Here is a 27306-nt window from a genome sequence, read left to right on the forward strand (position 1 = left end):
CTGAACTTAGTATGGCTATAACATCACAGTTGTACACAAACTTAATATATAAGGAATCATTACCTTCTTGTTGCATTTTTCACAATGATATGCATTTGCACCTTCCAATAAATCTCCTTTGACATACTGTTCCAAAGAATCAAGAAGGTTTTGGTGATTTCTTATATCTACATTCAGAGTTGTGAAGGATTCCTCACATTCGTACCTAACAACGAACAGACAGATGTAAGAGAAAGGCAGAAATGTGTTCAACTTTTATGTTTTACAAGTGCTATGCAGCTTACTGAAAAAGTTTTATTCAGGATTTGATATTAACTTCTGGCAAAAGGAGTTAAGCAGTAAAAAAAGAACTGAACTCTTTTTATTGCGGTCTTCCTACAATTACATTATAGTATCTGCACTAACTATAGTTATTTTATGAATAAATAATATAGATAATAATAATATAATAATAATAATATAGAAATGACTTGTATGTCTCAAGTTCACCGAAAAGGTTGTGGAAGTTGAATCTTTTAGCACATCTTGTTTTTAAAGCAGCTACAGTAACGTGAGAGATTATTGGCTAACTTAAGCTACTAGGAGAAGCACAGATAGCAGAGAAGCACAGATAGCAAAGTACCTTTTCCATTGCTGACCTTTAAGGTCAGGTATTAGACTGATAAACACAAATATTGTATCATACCTAAAGACAACAGTCCAAAACAGATTCCAATTTTAAAAAAATGGGCCTTTTTACTTTTCTATCTCAAAAAAACAGAATAGCTGTCTTTGTAAAATCACTTTGCATATTTATGACTGGCTTTGACTTACTGTGTTCCGATATAACCTTCAAACAAATTCCTAGCAATGAATCAGCAATGCTTGAGAGACAACCAGTTAAAACACCTTAAAAACAATTTACTTTTTTTTAAAGATAAAGAAATTATGAATACATTTTAAAAGTTGCATCTATTCCAGTATAACCCTGCAGGGCTTGCTTCTCTGATATGCATGCAATCAAGCCTACAAAGGGTTTTATAACAGTGAATAAATTAGTATTCAGAAACTCTTCAACCAAAACAGTAATATTCATTCATCTATTAAATAACTTACAAATTTAGAAAGGCTGTTATAATCTGTCATACCCCAATTAAATAGTTTAGTTTATCATCAGGTTTCTCCTCCCTAAACTACAATCAGGGTAACATTTTTATTAATAACACTTTTATTAAGAAGCACAATCCAGTAGAGTTCAAAAAACACAGGTAATACTTCAGGATAGTACATAGTATCAGGAATGAATGGTAACTCACGTTGCTTCACATCTGTATCTTCCGTTTAATTACCCATTGCATATAAAGTAAAATCAGTGCTTTCATTTTATCTTGCAATATTTCAACTTACTTCTGGTCACACATTTTAACCCAAGAAACTTAAAGAGGTTCCACTTAAAAGTTCTTCTAATTCATACATGAGCTCAACTGAAGTTGAAAAATGTGCCACAGTAAAATCAGTTTGTATAATTATTTTTTCCTGTATTTTAATTGCAAACTAAAGGATAACAGTAAATGGTCAACCTTCATAATAAAGAGAATTTGCAACAGTAATGTGCAGAGAGATCTGTATCATTTAAGAATCACACATGATCTGAAAGGTATAGTGAACAGTAAGAAGGCCAACTGTTAGTGATACAAAATTTAACACAATAATAAAAAAGCCAACTTTTGAAAAGAACAAGTCAATCATTAGGCCAGCTTGAATTCTTGCACACAATTTTCATCACCTGCCTCAAAAGGGATACAGAAAAAAAGTCTAGATAAGTACAACTGTAAAATGCCTATAGCTCTATTCCTTCACTAAGCATTTGTCATTGATCACCATCATCAAGATAGTGAGCTACAGACTTTTCAGCCTGATTTGGTATGGATTTTTTTTACATACCCTAGATGAAGCTGAATGTCAGTATTCACATTTTAAGTTAATTAAAAATACAGAAGAAACCTTAAGAAAATGATAAACCTTCCACAACATTATTAAATTAATGAATTTAATTCATTGGAATTAAAGACTGATACTTGGGTCAGCTCTATCCACACACTGTAAGACAGCAACAGTTGTTGGCCATGTCTTAAAATATTATACGTTGCATTTGGTCCCTAAGTTGTTTTTACTTTTAACATGCAAAACCTGTATCTTTTCCTCCTCTGATCAAATCAAAAGGCTTCACATACAATCTGCTACATAGAAGCAATAATAATCAAGTATTTCAAGGCACATGACACATTAATGTTAAGGCTGTAGAAAAAACACAGTGGCACATTCTATTACCTTAAAAAAACCAAACCAACACAAAAACCCACTCTTGACTGTTGAGTCACTTTTATAAGGATACACACACAGGTTGTTTTTCTGTAAGAAAGAAGAATCTTAAGCACTTACCGATGTGGGCATCCTTGACAAATCTTCTGATCAGCAAAGGACCCTCCTAAAACTTTACTTAACATTGCTGGATGGCCCAAAGCCTTTAAAGCTTCATCTAAACTGTCCACCAAGGAATTAAAAAATTCTAAAGCATCATGCTGCTCACGTAGATTTACAGGTTCACCCCACAGTCTGAAAACAGAAGCATATTCTTGTTAAGTACTTTTTGGTTTGTTCTCCAACAATTTATTTTCTAAAAATATTATACAAGCTATTAATCCCTCTTTCATACTGAGCAAAACTACCTATTGGTTTGTGATACCACCTGTTACTCTGTCCCTGACACTTACTGACTGTTAAGTAAAAACAAGCTTTTGTGTGTAACTTCATACTTAGTTCAAAGTCTCAATATCAAGGTCAACAACTGCTAGAACTCAAAATAATCATCTTGCTGTAATCTTTGGTTTATTAACAGACTTCTGCAGAATGGTGAAAAGGCGGGATAACAGATACAAAGATACAATGCTGCACAAGTTCTGCTAATTTACACTTAACACCACTATCATTTCTTATACTACTATTACTTTCTTGCATTTCAGTGGTCCAGTAAACAGACATCAACATTAAATCTTTTACTTACCTAAATTGTTTCCAAAACCCTCTTGGTACATAGTACTGTAGCCTGGAAGCTGCTAAATGACCAAAAATTACTTGGAGATGCCTCAGAACTCCAATATTGTACTCTTTTCTATCTTCTGTTTTACTCAGTGCTGGTTTGTCTTCATACTGATGTGGATAACCAAACACATCATCTCGTGGGTCAACATTGCTCTGAAAAGCAGAAGAAAATTTGTGCAATTAACTTTGATATGTAGCTGTTCCATAGCTAGTTGTATCCCTTGTTTAATTTAACAATCTAAGGTGTTCCATATTCTCATCTGAAGAAACAAACGATGTCTTTGTACGCATGGTATACAAAGTGTGTTATACAGTGGTGTATGGTGTTTTCAAGTACAAATCCATGAGAAGGAAGTCTGCAAACCCTGCTACTTGGGATCTTTTGGACTGCCTCTCTGGCAGTGAGCCTATTCAAGTAAGAAATACTATGCTATTGTCCCCACTGCTAGCAGTGGAAAGCAAAGCGATTAGCAACTTAAAGTTGTTAGAACCTCTTCATAAAAAATAATTCTATTTTCAAGATAAGCGATTTCTATGTGATTATATCTACCTCATTGTCCTGCTTTTCATCCCCAGACATGTCATCATCTACATCACTGCCTGTGCCTTCAATTGCAAGAATCCCATTCCTGATGGCTGGAATCATGTACAGCTGCTGAATGACAGAATTCATGTAACAAGTGGCACCAGCATTTTTTAGTCCTACAAATCCCTTTGGTGGTCGAGGCCCAACAGGTGGTAGATATTCCCATTCTGTAAGCGCTTCACAAGCTAAAAAAAACCAGCAGAATATGATTAGGAAACTATTTTGTTATAGAAGAATTAGACCATCAATGCAGTACAAAGGGCAGTTGCATAAAATAGTATTAAGTCTGTTCCACACTGCAGTTTAATAAAACAAATGTTCCATCAGAAAACTTAATTGCTAAAATCAACACAACTTCTATGAACAATAGTTCTGTCTGTAACCTTAACATGACAGCATTTTCTTCTATTGCTCAACTAAAAAGGTGGCCAGACAATTCAGTCCATTTATGTATCAAACAGAAGTCCTCCCAATACCAGCAAGTTTCTTAGCCAAAGAATTTAGTTGAATGAATCTACAATATATAGCCAATTTATAAGCCTTTCATAAATTTATAATACTTTTAAAATTACAATATTTCATCTATGTCTCATTTTTCCTTGTCAGGATGGGAAACAGTTTTAGAGAATGCTATCTATATGACTTGTGATAGATTTTTTCCTCCTGAGTCTTCTCCCTCAGATTTCTTACATGGCTTCAGAGTACATTTACAATCACAGGCTTCCTAGGCTAACCTGTTGTTCTGTGGTTCTACACAAAAAACTCTGATGTAAAAAAGTAAGAGAGCATGCATGTTTACAAGCAAGCTTTACTTGGTATATGAAACACAAAGCATGCACAGTTCATACATGTGTTCTCTCTTCTGTCTGACAAACCATGAAGATCTGGTGTTCTATTGTGCTTATCAAATACTTCAGTGGAAGGAAATGCCATAAAATCCTTCTAATTGTGAGGTGACAAATACACTACTTCCCAATAGAAAAGGGTGAAGAAAAAAAGGATGAGGCAGAGGGGAAAACCATAAAGCTTCCCTTTTCGTTTGTTCATTTGAGATGGAACCAAACAGGAACAGACTGAAAAACCTCAAATGACTCACTGATACCACCAACTGGGCAAGTTGCACAGCCATTGTGAGAGGCAGTAGACAATTCCCACTACTGAATACTATTTCTCGTTGCTTATAGTTTTACTAAACTCTCAGAACAGTTTGGGCTGGAAGGGACCTTTAAAGATCATCCAGTCCAAACCTCTGCCATGGGCAGGGACATCTTCCACTAGACCAGCTTGCTCAAAGCCCTGTCCAACCTGGCCTTGAACACTTCCAGCGAGGGGGCAGCCACAGCTTCTCTGAGCAACCTGTTTCAGTGTCTCACCACCCTCATAATGAAGAATTTCTTCTTTACATCCAATCTCTCTTTCAGTTTAAGATCATTGCCCCTTATCCCGTCACTACAGGCCCTGGTAAAAAGTCTCTCCACATCTTTCTTATAGGCCCCCTTCAAGTGTTGAAAGGCCACGATAAAGTCTCCCCAGAAACCCCTTCTCCAGGCTGAACAACTCCAACTCTCCAAGTCTTTCTTCCAATATGAGCTTGGGTTGGTTTTTTTCTTGCATCCCATCTTCCACCCCTGTTAATATTACGGCCAAAATGGTTTAGCTATCCCATTTAGGGCTGCAGAAAACATGCTCCTGTTCGTTCATTTTTAAGAAAGTCTTAGATGCTTTTTATTGCTAACAAAATCTGTGTTAAGTATGAACCTTGTGCCATCCTTGTGAAAATACACCCAAGTTTCATTTGACTATCAATTTTTTTAAACACTAACATTTGCAAGTTGCTATAATCTTTCTCCATTGAGAAGGGGGAAGTTCTTTAAAGTGTGCAGCTGTGTTGAGACAAGGCCAAAATTGAGAGAACAAACATTTGAGAAATGACTATGACAAGCAGAGCATGAATACAGAACTAAAAAGGGAAACAGGACAGTGGACCTGTGTCTGTGTGTGGACAACGATGACAAATTAGGTGAGCAACCAAGAGACTGGCACTAAAACTAAGCCAAAGATACCTGATGAGGTTCTGGGATTGGTTAGGCAGAGCCTGAAACGATGAGACAAAAGTAGAAGATACAAACAGAATGAGGTTCCTGGGAGCTGGTATGGACAAAGGGGAGTAGCCAGAAATTGGAGTAGGAAGGGTCAGACTGTGTAAGTGACAGGCTGGAACTTGGATGCAACCATGTAGTGCAAGTCAGTACATCTACTGCATAAAGAAGAACAAATGAAGACTACACTGACAAACTTTCCTGTATTTTCACAGCCTGATTTTCCAACATTAAAAGCAGCCACAAGCAAACCACAAACTAAAAAACTCAGCATCTAGTTCAGCTGATAATATAAACAAAACCTACACATTATATACATTAAAAAGTAGAAAATAGGTAATTAAAAATATTACATACTAGTGATTGCTGTACCTATGTAATACATTTCAGTCAAGGTGTCTACTATCTGTTTGAGATTTCGCACACATCCAACTGCTAGTGCAACTAGTAGCTCAAAGCCAGCATTAATAGTAGCTGGTGAACTACAGACTGGTATGGCCTGCTCAGCAGGCAATTCTCCATTTCTCATGTATTGTAGATAAACATTGGATGCCGGAAAGATGAAATCATCTATCAACTCCTGAAAAAAAAAAGAAAAAAATAATCTGTTACCATAGAAATGCACACTATTTTATAACACAATAAGAGTTATTACATAAATTAATGTCTGAGAACCAGAGGAGTACTTAAAAAACCCAAGAATTAAAACTGAGAGCAACACCATAATGAGCTTTTAAATTTAGAACAGAATTAACTCCATTCTGAAGTGGTTCCCTGCAAACCCACCCCCCCACTGCAAGTTAAAAATAAATCTGTATTATTCTTGATTGGTAAAAATTTCCTTTTGCCAAACCAGTATTATCTACAAAGCTCTTTATCAATTAGTGTTGAAAAACCCAACAACATTCCTGCTGTATAATATCAGAGGTACAAAGAAAACATGTCTGATTATAGAGACACTCAGATGTCATGCATTTGTTCAAACCTGCCATGAACATTAATAGCACTAATTGAGAACATGTGGAGAAAAGACAATACAGGGATAATGAAAGAAAGCAGTCCTGTACAGGACTACACTGTATCTAGCTCTCTATCCTTGTGCGATGTTTGCAGAGTCTTGGAATAACAGCTCACGAGGTCACAGCAACTCCATACACAGTGGTTCCGAAAAATGGGAACGTTAAGTACTCTTATGAATAAAATGTGTAACATTTTTAAAGACAACATTACACTCCAATTAGAAGTCCTTGTCAAACAGTTAAATAGGGACCTTTTATGGTTACAGACCACAAGGTGCGAAGCTTCTTTTTACCTGTTTATAGTAAAAAAACCCAAAAAACTAAAAAAAAAACCCCTCCACAGGTCAAAAATCTTGGACTTACTTTAATGAGATTAGCACCTCCTTTTTCACAACCAATATGGTATTTCTTCTCAGGTGTCTGGAATGCTAACAACTCTTTTGTTACTCCAAGGTGACCCTCCAAGATCGTTTCTTCAACACCTGTTTCCCCTGTTCTTTTTACTTCATCCTGCCATTTAAGAGAAAGTTAGAATACTCTAAATAATATACATTTAGAAAGCTTAAAACTGTACAACAAAGCAGCAAAAAGCTGATTATCAGAAATAAGTTGATCCTAAAACTTACCCTAATCCTCTTAAGCCAGTCAATTTCATTATTGAGAAGAACTTCAGCATTGGGTACGTTAATATTACTGTTGTAAGCATAGTTAAGAAGATGTCTTAAGAGTGTGAAGTAGTCTCCAGAATGCTTAGCTCGCTCTCTTGCAGTACTCTACGTAAACCAAAAACAAATGATAAGGAATTCATACACGCTTCTACTTACAGTGCCACACAACATATTTTACCTAAAACTGACAGTAAATATGAAAGAAAAGAAATGTAAGGTAATTTTTAACCTTTTAGAAGTTTACAATTGTATTTAGCTGTTAATTAATGACTTCTGGACTATTTTAGTAGCTATTTCTATACCTGAATGGGAAACAAACAGTGAAGCGATCAAATGTTCAAAGAGAACCACAAGGATGCAGAATTGAAAACCCCTAGCAGGCCCAGTAAAAGACAATAATTGAAGATATCTATGTAATCTGTTCATGATTTTCACTTGAAGGTTAGCATTCACTGAAGATCAAATGCATATATTAAAGCTTATTGCTCATGTTCTTATCAGAAAACGCAAAAAAGTCCCTTTCGCGCTCATCTAAAGTCAAATGGAAATCGACTATGCTGCTTGCCTATAGGTCAAAAGGAATCCATATTTTAGTGACTGTTGTTAATAGCAATTTGCCTTTTCTTGTAGATGTTCTGTCTTATTACTTTTCACAGAAATTCACATTGTACAAGCCTCTACCTCTAAACACTTACCCCTAGAACAGTAAACAGCAGGGTAATGAAGAAAAGGAGAGGTCTCTGTCCCATGCAACACCTGGTAGCCATTAAAAAGAACTGCTCCTGTGCCATCTGACGAACAGTTCTGGAAATCATTTAATAGAATCATTAAATTCAATCTCCCTATCCAAACAGGACATTACAAAAAAATAATTAAATTTGTGCTTATCTGCTTAATGTCATTTTCTAAAACTGCACATAAGAAATGGGAATACTTTAATTATTCACTACGTATCACATTGTTTCTCCTTGCAGTGAAATTTTAGACACATGAATTACTATTACAAACCTGTTCCATAAATCAAATATTTAAAGGTAGAAAAAAAAAAGAAACTTATCAGCACGTAACCACTAAACCTTCACAACTGCCAGCAAATATTGCATAACACAAGCAATTTGCAACCCTAAAAAACGTCTTGTTTTTTCTAATCAAGCACCAGTTGGGCTTGAAAGACAAAACAGAACTACCCCAGTAATACTGCTCTTATGTATCACTACAGCAGTTTGCTGAACATCTATGAAGTGATCAAAATTTATCATTAGTAAGAAATGAGAAAAGATGACCCCCTAAAAATTGAAGTGGCTAGAATTAAAGGAAATTTTCCATATAAGAACTCAATCTAACTACTGGAATAATGTGGGAATGGATAAGCTCTTAAGGAAAAAAAAAATTAAGGCAAACCCTATTCTTTCAAGTTGTAAGACTAATTATCTGAGCATTATATATTGTAAAAACTGTTAGAAACAACTCCGCTTGGGTGGGGAGAGAATACAAATGAATGCTGTGCTTTATGAAAATATCTCAACATATAAGAAACTGAATTTCACAGGGTCTTTTTGGTGTGTTGTCATTGCTTTCTGCCCATGAGGTCACTGTGGAAAGCATATGAAAGAATCCTATTCCCTTCAGAGTTCTTTCACGTGCAGTTAACTGTACTTCAAAGACATGCAAGAATGACCATGAGGACTGAGTAAAGATGCACCTAGCTGAGCACCCCACCTCTGTTACACACCTAAGAAAGTGCACAAGAAGAAGGAAGCATGCAGTGACACTTCTCCAGAATGTTCTCTCAGCTTCTAACAATTTGTGGTTCAGGAAGACTACCCAAAGCAGTATTTCATAGCTCTCACTGGACAAATTCATGAAAGAACCCCTCAAACTATTTCCAAACTGAAGGTTTACACTGCTTAAATGTTATGCTCAAGAACTTCTTGACAAAGAAACACTGTTTTCTATTTATTCTCCCTCTGCTACTTCTGATTTTAAAGGTCTCTGTGGTATTCTCCTCCCATCATTTATCTCTTCTCCAGTACGAAGTGCCCCAAGCTATTCAGCTGTTTCTCAAATGGAAGTAATTTCAGAGCTTTGATCTCCCTTGTCACCCTTCTCTGATCTTTGCAAGTTCTACTACAGTGCTTTGAGTTGCAGAAGACTGTGGGGTGGAGGGGGTCTATTTGGTTCTTAATAATAATTGACATTTTATGGGATCTGATTGCTGAGCCAATGTTTTCATAAAACTTCTCCCAGAAATTTCTTTAACATACAACCCTTCAACTGCTCGGGACACATCACACAGACACTCCTCAGGTTCAGGCACTCAAAGGCAGAATGAAATAGATAAAGGTGGTGTTTTCCTAAAGTGAGAAGTGTGACCAAGGAAACACATACTTCACACTGTCATGTCTCATAGTATGCAGTATTTGAACAAAAGTATTGTACTTTCATGAGGCTATAACCATCTAAGAGCTCTTAAGGAACCATGGGAGGGATGCAGCTGCCTAAACACAGGCATCTAGTGCCATGTTAGACACCATGACAACAGCACAGAGCTGGCAGATAGGACACAAGTCGCATGATTAACTCACACGGTGAAACAGCTGGAGGCCAAATGCCTCCACTAAGGCAGGCAACCTGAATCCCCTCCTACTGACAGCTCCAGGATACAGATTTCTGTTTAGTTAACAGAAGTCAACCTCTTTAATGGGTATAAGTACCATTGCTTTACACAGGCAATAAGAATTTTTATTTGTATGGGCCACATGTGTGGCCACCAAACACTTTGCAGCCATCAGCAGAATATTTCTGGGTTCCAGCATCATTTAGGACTAACTGTTCTGCTATCTGCTGTTGACTAAGTCAGTCTTGTATTCAGAGGTCACCACTATAAAATCAATTACCTTGGGTAGTAAGAACTGCTCTAGTATTTAGTATTAAACATGTTGCATTCTGTTTCTCAATTTATAGGTAGCATGGTTATGCTATGAGGAAACTGCAGAAGTTCCATCAACCTTTGAAAGAAACAAACAAAACCCACCAATCCATCTGATTTTTTCCAGAGAGATCATATTTGTTAAATCTGAACTTGATCGTCTTCCTTGTCTTTTATGGTGCACCAAAAACATTTTCTCACATGCATATTTTTGCTCACATTGTTCTCTGATTGAGGAGAGGAGATTAGAGAACAATAGTTGAAAATGGAAAGATATTCAGAATTCTGTCTGGTATTTGCTAAACCTTCTCTGCACTGTAAACACTAATTTGTTTCCACATTAATTCAGGAGAGAAACTTCTTTTTTAGCTTAGGTCAACTTCATCTTCAATTTCAAAGCAGTCTTTGTTTCTACTCATGTTTATGCTGTTCTATCATGTAATAATGAACAGTTGCATTCTAAGTGAGATTATCATATATATCATAAGTTTTACAAACATGAGAGGAAAGAGATCAATGGTTAGCTTCTTGTACTGATAGTATCTAGTGGAGAAATAAAGCAGAGAAAAGGAGCTGAACAGCAGTCCACTTGGGTAAGAGAAGCCCTTGAAAATTTTATCCCCACTGACAAAAAAAACCAAACAAGCCCCACCCATTAACGCTATTCTTATTTTTAAAGGGCAAAAAGCTAACATAGCTGGGGAATTAAGCCACTGCTGTTCAGACTTAGGCTAACATGCTAACAAAACATGTGGAAAGAGAAGCCCCAGCTTGGGGACACATCTAGTTTCTTCCAGTATCTTAGGAAGAAAAGTACAACAGTCAACTATTCCCTAGGCATAACAATATGAAATAGTTGGGATTCAAGTTCAGTCAACAAAGCCCCTATCAGCAAGAAGAATAACCATTGGAAGAGACTAGCAAAACCATGACTGATATTCCCATCTGTAAATCAAGACTATAGGTTTTGTTGAAAAGACATTCTGCCTCCATCACGAACTGTGTTAGATGGAATCTGCATAATGCAACTCAGAAATGTTTAAGATTTATAGATTTAGAAGCTCCTGATTTGAACCAGTAGTTCAATTCCTTAAGGAAATATGACCAGAACAGAAAAATCCTCACAAAGAGCATCTGCAGTTTTCAAAGACCGAAAGAGTGGTAACAAGTCTTAATACCAAAGTCTAACTGATATATAAACAAATGCCAGTGAACACTTGAGAAATGTCACTTAAATTCCAAATACAATGCCAGAAAGCCAGATAACTACAGTGAAATCTATTATAAAAACTATCACCCATTACTTATATTTGTACAATTAAGATCATGTAAAAAAGCCACAAATCTGATAAATCTTCAGACCTACATCAAAAAATCAAAGAATGGGGCAACACATGCTATTCAGCTGTACTGGTACTCTGAATTTGACATGTGGCCAACATACACTTAATGTCAAAATAGTAACTTGATATCAGCTGTTGAGAGTTTTAAAAATAAAATTTAGTGATTTCTTACTCATCAGCCTTGAAAGTTACCAAAAATAGTGAAGGACAGCTTGTGTCATTTAACATGTAAAATTACAACATACATTCGTCAGCATGTTTTGTTAAACTTCTCTAAAACTGATAATAACATGCTTCAGTGAAGCTGAAAACTCAACATCCTATACCACAGGTTGCAAACTAATAGAGCTTGTGGGATTCCAATAACAACACTCCAGTTTCACCAATGTCTGCAAATAGTTCATTGTAAAGAGATACTCTGATAATACTATTGGTCCTTTTGTCATGGTGAATATTCCTCAACATAAGACCTTTTAGACTGTTTTATCCATAGAAGTAAAAAACCCAAAACATGGTGCTGAAATTCCAACCCCATTCACCTGAGAGTGCCAGTCTGACTCCACTTAAAATGTACTGAAAGGCTTAGACAACTTCACTAACTTCTGATCTCTGTCATTTCTCAAAGAAAAGTTTAAGTATTCATGGAACAAGAGCGGAGATATCTTACAAAACTAGAATTAAATCTTTAGGAACAGTTCAAAGCACAGGTAACTAAGTTTAGTAACAACATACAAAAACTTTCCACCTGGATGGTTTCTAAAAATACACACCCCAATACTTCACATTATAAATTCAGATGGGCTAAAAGTCACAAAATACACATCATACAGATGCTGTGTTGTGCAGATGCTGCCTAGGGAGATCTGTAGGAATAGCTTTGAGATAACAAGAGATGCCTGAACTCTATGGCAGGACTGCAGGGCAACTGAACCACACATTGCTCTTGGCAGCTTCTGCTGGTTTTCCCTGTTCATCTGTCCCCCAACAGTACTAAGAGTTCCTCCAAGACACTGCTACTGCATCAGGTGACAGCTCTATATGTGAGTCACATGAAGAGTCTCAAGTGTAGCACTCTAATGTAAGAAAACCACAAGATTAAATCTTAACTTCCCCCTCTCCTCAAACTGCTACTACTGTATCTTGTCTTTACTTACCAGAAAAAGTATAGGAAAGTTCTTCTATACCTAAGTCACTTAAATACTCTAATGTAGCAAGCATTCACATAACTTCTGAAAAACAAAGTACCTATTATTTTATTCTAAATAAGTTGTTCTAAAGCCATCAGTAGCACATTACAAGGCATCCATCTGGCTTGACAATATCCTCCTTATGAGTACAAAGAAGACTGGGACTGATAGAGCTACCACTTTAGGATAGGTATCCAAATTACAGATATATATATTGCTAAACAATAAAGTAAGATGACTGCAGAAAAAAAAAAATCACTTAAATTACAGGTCACTGCTCTGCATTTATAAGCTTTATATTAATTTTGAATTGTAAAATAATATATGCGATTAAAAAAAACCCCACCACCAAAACTTACTTGCTGTGACAGTGCAATAGCAAGTCAATGATAAACGTCTGCCATGCTTTTTCTTTACTGAGCGCATCCAGAGCCGTTGGAATCAAAGCAAAACACAGGGTCATCACCTCCAATGCTTCACAGCAAACTTGTTCATCTTCCATGTCTGGTTCATTTCCTGCATTTGTCTGTGAAAATAAACAAGAGAGCACAAAGTGGGTATAGAAAAAAATCCCGTGAAACCCAACTGGCTCCAAGGTATATACACTAAATACAAACACAAACTACAAACACAAACCACAAATTTGTATCCTAAGTGATTATTTGTGCCAAGTATTTTATACGCTCCACTCAGATGTGATTCAAAGCACTATGTAGGATGACCTGAACTTCCGGTACTGCGCTTCTCAAAGGAGGATTCCAAGCATGAACTTAAGGAGCTAGAAGTTAAATAGGAAGGCTTGTTACACAAAAGTTGTATCAGTTAGTACTGTTGGATTTTTTTTGTTGCCTTGTATTTGGGTTTTGTTTGATTTTTAAATAATATGTTTTTCTTTACTACTCAGAACCTGGAGTTTAAAGCTTTGGAAATAGCTACTACTTAAACAGAAAAAGGCTATAATGATGTATAATTCATCAAGAAGTCCAGTTTTCAAAGCTCTGATACTCAAAACTTATTTGACCAAAAGCTTCTTAATACCATTAGAATTTATTCAGCACTTCACTATTTTTCAGAATCATGAAACAGCTGAACCAAATTTCAAACATAGTTGCTGTGGTGATTTTTGAAATAGGAAAGGACAGTATTTCTAATTGGTACATAGGTTACTTTTTCAGTTAAATACTTGAATCAAGCGAGCTGAGTTTGGTACATTTTTCCAAAGCAAATACTTTGACAATAAAAGCAAGCCCTCTCCTCCATCTAAGCCAAAATTAATTAGCTTGAAGAAGTTCTGAAGAAACTGAATGTGATCAGGTTTCAATCTTAATTAATCAGTAATCATGGCTGCAGGTTAGCAACATTAACCAGGGGCATAAAGTAAGTATTTGTTTTATATATGGAAAGGTATCAAGACTAAGTAAGTAGAAAGAAGAGATTACAATGCAGAAGAGGTAACTAATTGTAAACAGCAGCAGAAGAGGACAGAGTGTATCTCAGTCTGGCAAGACACTATTTTGTCTTTGCACAACAGCTAAAAATCAGAGACTGTCACTACCACTGCAGCGGGAGGATGTGGTGATTCTGACACATCTCAAGATACGAAAACAAAAGCAGAATGCTTTCAACAAGTCCAGGGCTGTACCTGTTCTGCACTTGAAGACATGTTTAGAAAAGAAAGTTATTTCTGCATGGGTGCAGGGATGTAGTAGAAAGGCAAAGTGCATTTTATACTTAACGAAGGTCTTCCCTATACTCAGGGACCAAGAGCTGATGGGTCTGTACAAGCAGCACACTTGCAGTATTTCCGGTGGGTATGGGCCTTCTCTCAGCTAATAAAGAAATGGTGGTTTGACACCACCAAAAGTTGCACACAGTCTTCTTCAACTCTGAGAGTACTCCCATACCAGAATTTTTTGAGGCGGGAGGCAGAAAAGACTCCATCGAGTTATGCTCCAAAAATAATTTATCTTGTCTTTAAAGTTTAATTGAATTTACCAGTTAAGTTCAGAAGCTTCTTGAAGTGCTTGCACTTCAGAATTCATACTTGATGGGACTACTCTGAAGTGCATCTTAAAAAAAAACATTTACCATAGTTGCCTTTGATGTTTTTAAGAATCCTGACATGTAATTCCTGATTCCACAAAAATCAGTCTGCTTTTGTTCTTAAACTAACATTTAATGATAAATCTCTACCCCACAGACTTAGCAATGCTCCTACAACCTATGAGTTAGAAGTCGAAGGTTTAGAGGTCAACTTAGAAAATTAAAAGCATTTTCTTAAAATATTTTTTCGTCTAAGTCAGTGTTTGCTAGTCACTGGTATATTCAAAAATCTCTGTAAAACTACCATAGGAGTTACTTCCTCTCATGTACAACCAAATGCAGTTCTCTGAATTTAAGAATGTGTCTTGCATCATATTCCTCTATTTCTGCAATACTTTCCCCTCTTTTAACGTTATTTTAACAAAGAGTACTTTACTCCCCCTTCTTATTACTTCTGCAATTTCTTCCTCTCTTTAGTTTCCAATTTTCCCCTTCAATTTTTATTTCCCTCTTGCCTAGCATAAACCAAATGCAGCTGCCATTTATTACAAATGTCCATATAACTGTCAGTAAGAATAAAAAACACCACCGCACAAAAAAAAAAATCTTTGAAGGATGACTGATAATGCTTAAATAGCTTAAATTTCGTCTATTTTAAAACTTCAGCTGTTTGAAAGTATTTTTACAGAATATAACAGTACGATTTTCACCCAGAAAAATGTCAGAAAAGAGCATTTAGGTATATTTTCCTTTAGGTGTATTTTCTCTAGTACACTACTGCTCTTAAAACATCTAATGTATAGATATAAGGGCACATCTTCATGTGCCTGGACTGTCACGCTAACTAAACCACGTTTGATATGCTAGTTTATCACCTACAAAAAAACCCCCACCCATCCCGAAACAAACTAAGACTCCACCACCCTCCCCCAAAACCCCAGCTTATTTCATGAAGTCACTCTCATAGCAATAGAAGCAGATGCCATTATACCACTATGTAAGCTAAATGGAGAGGTGCTGCATTTTGCTGAAGTAAATACTCTTCCCCTAATTCATCATTTAAGCACAACAGCTAATATACCAGGAATAAAACCTCCTCATATATTTCTTTCCCTTTTACTCTCATGCAGGTATTGATGAGTACTAAACTGGATTTTTTATAAGACAAGCAAGAGAAAATGTTTAGAAAACAAAAAAATATTCTTCATTGTCCAAATGCAGATCACTATTTCCAATAACTTTCAGCAACATTTGTTAAACACAAGGTGTGTGATAGCATACTGATATATAAGCTCCAGCTCATGTGTAAACTACATGTGAAACCATGAAGATGCTTTATATATCTACATAATAAGAGTAAAAAAAAAATATGCAGGATTAGCAATTATTTTGTTTTACCAGTGCTTCAGTGCTAACTTCCAATCAGTTAGCTCGTTTCGCATTCTAGACTGCACATATGCTTTAAATCAACTTCTGTAGAATAGACCTTTTAAAGTCTGAAGACTAGAAAAATCAGCATTGCAAGAAATGCTTATTCCTTATTTAGATGCAGAATCTAACTGGGGTAAAAACATGTTACAGCAGCTTACAGAACTGGCGCATTTTTGAACTGACACCAGCATCAAGCTGCAATTAATAGTTCCTGAGAAAAGGAATTTGGAATAGAAAATTAAACTGTTGTATGACAACTGACATACCAGACTCCAAAATACGTCATCACAAAGATACCTACCTAAATGCCCATCACACTCTAAGCCTGGCCTGGTTAACACCGTCCCTTCTGTAAACAAAGGAACAGTTATACAGAAAAGAAGTTGCTTAGGAATTCTTACCTTTTCATAGATTTTACTAATTTCCTCATTCGAGCTGAAAACCAGCTGAACTGACCCACAACCTGATGCCCAAACAATTTTTTGTACTGCCCTAATAACACAGATATCAGGGATGTATTTTGAAGCCTGAAAAAAAGAGAAACAAACATTAAAATGCAGTTGCAAGTAACATTACAATGGATTCTAAATTCTCATAATGTATTTCATAGAAGTCTACAAATTCTACAATTTAAAATTTATAAATTCTACAATTTTAAAATTTACAAGTTTACAATTTTAAAATTTAACAAGCATTTTTTCCATAAATAGAAAAAGATGTATCTTGAAAAGCATTTGTACTTATGCAATATTTCATCTTTCAATATAGAGTAGTCTATATGTTAGATATATTACAGAATCTTAAATCATAATGCTGCAAGTATAAGGAATTACAAGAAAGTGAACATCTTTGATAAATAACCAGCAACAATTTGATTTTGAGTAAGATTTAGCAGAAACTACCAACTTCAATGCTAAAGCATTCTTAATTTGGGAAAAAAACCCCAACAAACCACTACGCATGCATCTGGAAGGCAGCTAGCCTCTTAAGTAATTAACAAGTTGAAGTTATTTTAGGGCTTGTCCCCTCCATGATACTTCTTGTGCTAGCTGACAGCTAGACAAACTAATGCTTATCATGTACATGATTAATACACATGGACTGTTTTATATTCAAGTTATACAGGGTTTAAAATTATTAAGAACACAGATCGTGTATCTTATGAACGAAGAATCACTCCAGTATTTTGGGCACAGTCTGAGTTAACAACCAATAGATTCTACTGATATACATACATCACAAAACATACTACAACTGCCATTAATTTATACTTTGTATCAACTTTCAAAAAACCCCTCTGAATCTAGCTGGAGTGTATAATTAAAAATAGAACTCTCCGAAAATAGGCAATCTTTAAAAACAGATGGCAGACAGTTCTCAGATTTCAAATTTTATTTTTCTAATGCTCAGACTTAATAAAAAAGGAACCTCTAAGAAGCTGAACTAGTAAGTTAGCTGCATCAGGAAACCTCAACAATGTGCGTTCTTGCTACTGATATGGACCTCAACAGTAGTTAGAAGAAAAATAATAGGTATTTCACCTTCGTCACAAACAAAGCAACCTTAAGAGTAACAGCATCACAAGAAAACTTTGTCAGACAGAAAAAGAACATTTTCTTTTTTAATCTCATTGTGAAAGATTTCTTTCTGTGTTGTAGTCTGTCTGGCCTATGGAAACCACGTCAAATTTATTTTTTTTTAAAATTGTGAAGTCAGGTGAAGAAAGTATTTGACCATCAAAACGTTAAAAGAAAAAAATATATTTCAAAGGCAAACTACAATACATATGAAATTCAGATCAACAGCAGTTTTCATAATTTCAGAAAATTATAGTCAATACTTAAACAGCAATATTCTGTAGCTTCTTGTAAAAGAGATTCAGATTTTGTTTGCTCTGATGTGCCCAGTGAAAGAAAAATAATTATTTATTAGAAGTCCTCTGAAAAGGACAAAGGCAGCATTAAAAGCCTTTCCTCATACCCCACCTCCACTTCTTCCATGGAAAGAAGTTAAGTAAATCAGAGTTCAGGTCCCTGATTTTACACATACAATCACCTATGGATGCAATACCACCACTAATGGACAGCAGATGGTTCAGTCTTGCAGTCTAACACACTGCGCTTTCTTTAGACACTGCTCTTTGTTCAGAAGAAATAGTGTACTTTTCAACATGAAGATGGTAATACAAGACTACTTTTATTTAGATAGCCCAGAAATGTTTTGGAAATAGTTTGCAGAGATTCTATACAGTATAGAAAAACAATATTCACTGCTTCCACACTGGAAACTGAGGGATGCCGATTCACCGTGGAAGAGTAAGTTACAGTAGTTCCAATTTTAGCTTCTTCTGAATTCAGCAGAATTCACTAATGTATTCACTAACATGACTCATAATTCCAAATCCAAATGGGGTTTGGTCATACCGTACAGATAAGACTATTATATTTGCAAAGCACATTGTTTAACCCTACCGAGCTCCACAATATTTATTTTTCACTTGTAGCATTAATGAATTTTCAATATATAAAGAGACACTGGTCACAATTTGAGACTCTTCTCTTTCAGCATTTAAAGCCATATTCAATATTTTAAAATTCTCCCCTTTTCTGTGTTTCTCTTCAAGAAGAGAATGTTACTCAGAAATCAAAACATGTAAGACCAAAAAAAGAAGAAAGTATCACAAAAATGCTTTCAAAATACCCATTAACTTCTTTAAATCTCTTACATCAAGTTTCTGAAGTTCTGCTCTAGGTGTAACAATATTCATAATCCACTAAAGAGCTTGTACAGAATCTGCCTAGTTCGGTTAAACCAGTTTATGCAATTAGACACTGAATTTTGTAATTGCATATGGGAACAATCCATTAAATACTTCTAGCTAGTTAACAACTTACGAACCATATGAACGTTACCTAAAATGTTTTGTGACATTTTAGATGGAAAATCCACATCTTACAAAGCAGTAAATTTAAGGATTAAAAAAAAAAGATACTACAGGGAAAAAAGGTGACACAGAAAGGAATTCACTAACCTCATCAGATATTTGCTGTGCAAGACGTATTGCTACATTTCTTAGCATGCATTCTGAAGTTGGATTAGGAATGTTTTGTAGGGCATTTTGTAGCACCACTGCCTGGTCATGTGTAGCCTGGTTTATCTGGAAGAAAGCATTTCTTATACTTATTTTTACATGGAAAAAAGAAAGCAAGAAGATAGGAAAATATAAATTACTTAGAAAGGTTTGGTAGAAGTAGATAAGATCTTGGAAGGAAAACTACTTACAGAAACTGCAAACACCAAGAAAAATAACCCCCCTCATTTTCAAATAGATACCATCACATCTGAAGACACCGTATGCCAGAGTGGTATGATCATAGAGCACAAGTAGTTAAGAGGAGATGCATTTGCTGAAAACTACTTAGGTTTGGGAGTTTGTTTATTGATCAGATTATTTCAAGTTAACACAATGTTCAGAATCACAATGCCTCCTTCCTTTTCTGGTGATGTAGAAAAGAAGGGGTTTGGTAGAACAATGGGCTTCCCTCTGGATTAGCTAACAGTGTCCAGAGAGAATATGGTTGCAGTGTTCATTACGGTTAAGTACACTTTCAACTTTTGAATTAGAGCACTATTGAAGAATTCTGTTCTGAATTATCCTTCCTTTTCTTTATTATACTTTCACAACAGAACAGCAGCAAGACAAGTATTTTTCTTTTCTGTATAGAGTTCCTTCTTGGGCTGACAGAGCTTCACAGTTTTGACAGTTCAAATCTGAAATGTTTGTTTCCTTCTTATACACAAACTTGCTTGAAAAGACTGTGCTGTGGTTACAAGTTAAAACTTATTGTACGAAAGAGCTTCTACATTTTCTCCTACCATTTCATCCAAAAAACCTCTCTCAAATGCTGCTCAAAAGACATACTATGAGTTGTTCTGTAACACCTGGCACTGGTCATATCCCTTTGCTTTGTCAGTCTCACTGATACCTGGTTCGGGGAACAAAATTACAGAACTCCACTGAAGACTAATAGAACTTACGCAGTCAATTAGCTATTGGAAGTGGGCTGTAAGTGATCAAACACAATATATGTGGGGGCAAATCAGGATCGATGTACTAGAATACTATGTTTAACAACATTATTGATTCAACTTTCTATGAAAGCAAGGAAGAAAATAAAAATGTAAAAGATTGAAGTGACAGCAGCAGACTGGTAACTGGAAGACTGCAGACACATAATCTTGGTTACTTCATTCTCTTAAGTATTAATGGAAAGCCAAGACAAAGTTATGCTATGGTACTAACGCTTTAGATAAGACAGATAAAAGGTATTTACAAATCTCACCTCCATCCTAAAGTATAAGCTTATTAGTGCTGCAGCAATAAAAAGTATCAAGACCAAACTCCTTCAAACAGGACGATGATGACAGCAAGTATAACCGTGTTTTTTCCAACAAATCAATTAATAATAAAGTTAGATGTTTGCAACAATAAACAGTGAATGTCAGCAGTCATGGACAAAGGTTACCACCTCCTAAGAGGTCAGCATAAACCTGTTTCAAACAGTACTTCAAGACAGCTGATGTTATTTGTGTTCCAAACTGCTTTTTGAATAATCAACATAAGAAAATAGGGCAGTAAAATTTACTCATTTTAAATAGACAAAGGATAGTGTGGAAAGCACATTTTCTTTAAGATGTTTCTATTATATTCTAACACGAGACACGAAAAGGGATCTTCACCTCCTTGTAATCGTCAAGAGTTTTGATTTCCTTGAAAAAGAATGAATTTGGTATCTTCCAACAGATGCAGCTGACCAGAACAGATATTTACTTTTCAGACTTAAGGGGAAGGTACTTCTCTGCTTCAGAGATGGATCTTGGTAAATATTCTGGAAGAAAGTATTCTGAAGTGGGCCCCTCTATGTGTTCTTGAGTACAGGCTGATAGCTCAAGCAACTATTCAGGACCGAATGTCACAAAAGAAAAAAAAAAACCATAGCTTGAATACCTGGAAGCAAATGTCCTAGAAGGACAGTAGCAAATTTCAATTTTTGGCCTCTGTGTTGTATGCCTGCTGTAAGAAGGCAGAAATAAAATCTTGACCCACAACCTATTTGTCCAGATGTAGGAAAACTAACTAGTCACATTAAATGTGCATAAAATCTACTACTACAGACACATGAGAGCACAGTTTAGAACACCTGTGTTACACTTTCACTTTTCAACTCTGAGAAATCTTAGAGTAGGACACCTTTCAACTATCAACATGTAAACTTTGCAATGTACCTAGCTGTTCTCCGCAAGAATTTTCCACAAGCAATGGACAGAATTAGGAATTTAGCAAGCTCAGGATTTATTTTTGTGTACAAAAAGGGCTGGCACGACTCAATGTCAGTTCTGTTGTTTCATGCTCTAATCATAAGTAAGAGACACAGGAAATTCAGAGGCATATGCTTCAATAGACTCAACAGCTCAAAAGAATCAGAATTCGCATTTATGGGATAGATGTACTTGAAAGTGGAAAGTTACCCGTACTGACAATCATGCAAACCATTGAAAATCTCATAAAGAGCAAGTGGATCTCACACCTAACTTTTCTACAGTCTGAAAGAAACAGGACTTGTTTAGTAAGTTTATCTCTTATTTTAGAATCATCAGGCAACATTATCTGGAAGTACTGTGAGTTCTTGACATGCAACTCACTCAAAGAGATTGTCAATGGAGACTAGATAGATGTTGCAGACAATATAAAAACCAGAGTACATTGCTATTTCCAGCAAGGAAGATTTATATTACCGGTGAAATTGTACTTGTGCCTTCCACAACTGGCTGACAAGCTTCTGCCACAGCTCGAACATGGCCGTATCCAATTGCTGTTAGCAATAATTTGGCTATTTTTAGAGCATTAAGGTAGGCACCCCTTCGAGTTTCCATATCTGCGTTTGGCAGAAAGTTATTTCTAGTCAGCATGCTCAATACAAGAGGTAAACCACCACTTTTTAAGAAGTTGTATTGGAAGTCACTGGCATCTTCTCCCAGAGGTGCACTGGCAGGCATTAACAAGGCATAAACTACCTGTAGAACAAAATACAGAGTTAACGAACAGAAATGCACTAGCCTGTGTATAGATGATTGAACATGAGACTATGCTGGAATGCTGCTTAAGCAATGCTTTGACAGCATTGGCCATACACCAGTTTATTCCAGTAAACTGTTAAGTATTTTCAAATATTAATTTCAAACCAGAATTTGATCTCGGGCTTCCATAATGTTACAGAATGGATTGCCAAAGAGAGAGTTAAGATTTTTAAAGAACACGCAAAGCTTCACAAACCTCTGTTAGATACAGCACTTGTGAGGCAGAAGGACCAAAGAATAGAGAATCAAGGGATGGACTAAGGCTGCTTTCCCCAAGCTTTGCATGATCTAAACAAATAGCTCTTAGTTTCTCAACCGTAGTGTTATCTGCAATAAAAACACAACTTATAAACATTGTGTAACAAAAGTACTCCAGAACAGGCCAGTAGTATTTACAATTATAAATCTGAAAAATTCTAAGTGTATCAGAAAAGTTGCAAAAAATGTAACTGACAGATAAGATCAGACTCTGAAGTGTTCTGCAGTAATTATTTCTATCAGTACAAAAGCGATCCTATTAAAGCAGTGCTACAAAACCACTTCTAAATACAATGGTTCTCCCCGTTCTCACTGCACTGAACTGCTCTGTGGCACTGAACCCCAGTATCAGCTGCAAACTATGCAACTTTATATTACAGACAAGAAAAAACTATTTGGGAAATACATTTACAAGCCCAATTAGAGTAACAGTCATGAATTACAATATCAATAAATTACTAGAAAGTAGAAAACACTCCCCTATATTAATTTTTATGTAACAGGTGAGAAATTATTATACAGGACATTGCAAGATAAAACAAGATAAAATTAAGTTTCACCTGGTGGCATGAGCTTCATAAGAACACGTGCTCCATCTCGAAGAGGTGGCATATTTAGGCTACTGCCCAAGTCTGCAACTTGCCAAAGAAAAGAGATGTATCGAGGATGCAGTGACATGATCTTAAAATAAACAAATAAAAAACCCCATTAAAATTATTAGTTAAAGACAAAGTATAGGGAAAAAACGCTTTTAAACTGTTCATTTCAGAATATGCTTACCACTCCAGGCAAACAGCTTTCAACTTCTGGATTTGGACCATCACTGTAGTGATTGCCATGGTTGCCCGGAGAACCAGTTGAAGAGTCAGAAGAACTATCTGGACTTGATGGCATATTGGAATTTATCTGTGTAAGCTTAGCCGTAATTAGCTGAAAAACACAATCATAGTTTTAATACTATGAAAAAATGAAAATTCTTTACTAAATAAGCATCTGATATAATGTTAATGGCATTAATACAAGGAGGAAGAAAGGAACTATTTCACAAGATTAAGTGATCCCACGCATGGTATTTTTCAAACATTTACAAGAGGGAAGCAACATCCAAACTGACATAAATTAATCAACCTGCAACACTTACCGTTTTATCTTTGAGATTCAACTGCCCAATTAATTTTCTATCATCTGCAGGGTCCACCAGCTCACCACCAATGAACAGTTCTACTTTTGTGTGCGCACTATTGGCTTTAATACGATTGAGAATACAACGCCGTACTTGGCCAATTGTGTCATTTGTATGAGACCAAATATCCAAATCTTCCACCTGGCGGCCTTGGTTTGGAAAACGAACTACCAGTGTGATATGTTTACCACGGAAAGCTCTGAAAATAAGTAAGATAAACAGATAAAGTTATTTCTGCCCTCATGAAATAAAGTCTTTTTCCTGCTGTATTTTGTGCTGTGTATATTTCAACATCAAATATTTACATATGGTGATATATTCCAGCCTGAGACTATTTTATGAAAGCCCCTGCAATTACGCAAACATAACACACAGAAACTTTCAAGAAGCCACACTCCACACAAGTGCATTAAACATATGGTCAACTTTACATTCGGGTTAGGAACACTGACAGAATTTTTAAAAGTCTCTTATGAGGCTTTAGATCTTTTCTCTTGCTTGTAATTTCCTGATCAAAATGTGCAAATAAAGCTCAATCAGACTGGCAACTGTGTTTTGCTCTTTTAGCAAAACAACTCAGTTTTAAATACACCAAGATCAGAAAAAGCCATCAGGTTACCAAGTCTTAATGCCTTATGTCAAAAACTGTTAAAAGTTTTACACTAGAATCCAATTTTAAAAATCAGCATGCTTTTAAAAAATTCAAAGAGGTAAAAAAAAAAACATTTTCACACTAGCAGTGACCACACTTTGCACAATGGCAGGGAACTCATTAGGAAAGATGTCGCCAGATAAGCCCAACAAACTAATCCCATGCAACAAAAGGCAGTAAAAATTCCTCATTAAAAGATCCTTGTTAACAAGACCTGTGTAAAAGTTAGTCTAATCAAACAAGCAGCCCATATAAAAAAGGATGCACCTGCAATCAACAAGAGAACTTAGTCAGGACTAATCAATCAATATATACAATAAAAATGCTGTAGGAACACTGCAAATTACAAATTACATCAGGAAGAAACGGCAATCTCCTCTATTTTCTTGACAAAATGAGCATGTAAAATAATGGGACAACAAACCCCCACCATGTCTAAAAACGTGTTAGGCTGCTTCATAAATTCATAGCAATTTGAGTGTATTCCTTATGTATTTTTGAGACTTTCTTCCCACAGAAAGCAGCTACTAACATTGGAATATTTAAATAGTTTTCCGTTCGGCGTTCCTCTCTCAGGAAATAAAAGTATTTTGTTTGTGAAAACATCTACACAACACTGGATTTAAGCGTCTCCTTTTCCTCTGTACAAAAGGCAGAGTTAAAGAAGGAGCAGCTAGGATTTAAGAGAAGTTTTTACTCAAAGACAAGGATAAGAAGAGTGAAGGTATACAGAAAATAAATATACTGTTCTCTTATTCTGTGTAAGTCCCCCATAAAAAGAGGAACTTACACAGAATATTTCACTTAGAGATAATCCTATATTTAAGCTTGCAAAGTAGGATTAGCATCTCTGTGAACAACTCTGGAAGACGAAAATATAAATTAACATGTTTCTTGTATAACAGGACTATGAAAAACAAAGCAATTTTGCCCATGCTAACTTAAAGAATGGTATTGCTTTTAAATAATTATCTGCAAAGAATACATCCTAAACAATCTAGCCACATGGTATGTTGTGCTAGTTATAGAACAGAATATAAGGCACAAGCTTATTATCAGGTCTGATGTCCCTTTTATATATGCCTGATCTTTCAAATTTTTTTTTTTTTACTACAGATCAGAGTTTCATGTTTAGCAGAGAAAATGGAATTCTGAAACTCTATAACAGAAACCCTTTAGAATGTAAAAATCAAAGATATTAGTAGTATTTTAGTTAAAAGAAATCAAAATCACAGTAGTACATTTTCACACATACCTTGACATAGGTAGAATAGTCCTTTCTTCGTGGTAATCACTGTCACATTCATTTATATACTCTCTTAAAACAGTCAACACTCTCACCATTCGTATTGCTTCTTGTCTTGCACAATTGATACTGTCTTTATCTCCATCCAACACACACAATGTATCATAGGAGGCTTTTAGACGATCAAAACAGGACTGAATGAAGTCTTCATGAATCACTACCTAATTACATTAAAAAATCAGTGCAATTACAAGAAATATTAAAAGTCATCTTTTCAACATGATAATCCAATGGTAGAATTAAAAAAACGCAACAAAACGAAACCAGGTACCTTAGTCTATAAAGCTATTTTGTTCAACTTCAGAATAAACTCCCACTGACAAATAGCTCTAATTTAGTGTGTGCTTCAAAAATCTTGCATGTCATCAGTAACTGTACAGTGCAAACTTGCACTTAAATAGAAAAAGTGAACGTTTGCACAGAGAACACTAAATTGGACTTACTCTTCTTCATTTCCTCAGACTATGTTAAAGAAGCTCTAGCTGACAATCTGGTACAGGTTAACTTACTTTACACTAAGAGTAAACACGGAACATTTACAGACCACTGGAGCAACTATCCGTTCCCCGCCCAAAATCACACAACCCAGTTCCAGATACTCTTTTGCATGAACTCAGAAATGGATTCTGAGCTAGATTCAGTATAGTGGCAGCTGCAGCAAATCTCTTCCTTCTGCCTGATACCTAACATCTCCCTGCTCCTGACCTAGACTGACATATAACCTATAGTATCGCTGTAAAAAGTCTGTAGTGTCTCCAGGTAGTCTGCAATAGAAACATTAACAGTCATAGCTATGGCAGTAAACCACAGCCCAGCAGCCACTTTTCTTAGCGCTAGCTCAGGAGCAGAGGAGTTACCAGGCACACTGAAACAAAATACTTGGGTGCATGTTAAGTAAATCCAAAGCTTCCTGGAAGTGTCGTATCTAACCATGTGCAGATGGACAGATCTGTGCATGCGTAGTAAACCCAGACCTAGAACAAGAAAGCAGCATACAGCCCATCTGCCACTACAGGAAGACATTGCTTGAATGGCTAGAAATGCACCACCTAGAGCAGCTGTGCTGTATCTAGCAGACTGGCAGCTCTGAAGACTATAAAAGTCTTTTTGAGGACAAGTATGAAAATTGGAGTTTTAAGAAATACAACTAGCAGGCTACCAGCTGGAGATGGTCTGGAGGACAATATTGCCCCCCAAAATTGTGAAATCCCAACAGTTCACTTCCTCTGACCTTTCAGAAACTCATTATCTCCTCTCTCTGTTCACTGAAACACAGCTCCCAGCAAATATTAACGTAGGGAGATAATATCTGATTTGCTAGAGCTCAGCTTGACCATTATATGGAAACTCTGTGACCCTTCGTAAGGGACATGACATCAAAAA

The 27306-nt window shown here is 36.0% G+C and overlaps 1 protein-coding gene across 5 annotated transcripts in view; it reads right to left on the reverse strand.

Annotated features, from left to right (window-relative positions):
- Positions 1-27306, reverse strand: part of USP9X (ubiquitin specific peptidase 9 X-linked) — a 107359-nt gene that overhangs the window by 17841 nt on the left and 62212 nt on the right. For 4 of the 5 annotated variants that reach the window (XM_074814522.1, XM_074814523.1, XM_074814524.1 and 1 more), the window contains 17 exons: positions 25873-26084; positions 23924-24164; positions 23563-23712; positions 23343-23463; positions 22721-22851; positions 22183-22461; positions 19418-19543; positions 16788-16913; positions 13272-13438; positions 8149-8257; positions 7412-7558; positions 7149-7295; positions 6124-6346; positions 3632-3852; positions 3044-3234; positions 2422-2595; positions 64-205 (listed from right to left, as the gene is read on the reverse strand). In XM_074814522.1, coding sequence (XP_074670623.1) covers positions 64-205; positions 2422-2595; positions 3044-3234; positions 3632-3852; positions 6124-6346; positions 7149-7295; positions 7412-7558; positions 8149-8257; positions 13272-13438; positions 16788-16913; positions 19418-19543; positions 22183-22461; positions 22721-22851; positions 23343-23463; positions 23563-23712; positions 23924-24164; positions 25873-26084 — 2907 coding nt within the window. The remainder of the gene's footprint in view (positions 1-63; positions 206-2421; positions 2596-3043; positions 3235-3631; positions 3853-6123; positions 6347-7148; positions 7296-7411; positions 7559-8148; positions 8258-13271; positions 13439-16787; positions 16914-19417; positions 19544-22182; positions 22462-22720; positions 22852-23342; positions 23464-23562; positions 23713-23923; positions 24165-25872; positions 26085-27306) is intronic. The other variant, XM_074814526.1, reaches the window with a different exon arrangement.

This window comes from Strix aluco, chromosome 2 (genome assembly GCF_031877795.1).
Source record: "Strix aluco isolate bStrAlu1 chromosome 2, bStrAlu1.hap1, whole genome shotgun sequence".
Lineage (NCBI taxonomy): Eukaryota > Metazoa > Chordata > Aves > Strigiformes > Strigidae > Strix > Strix aluco.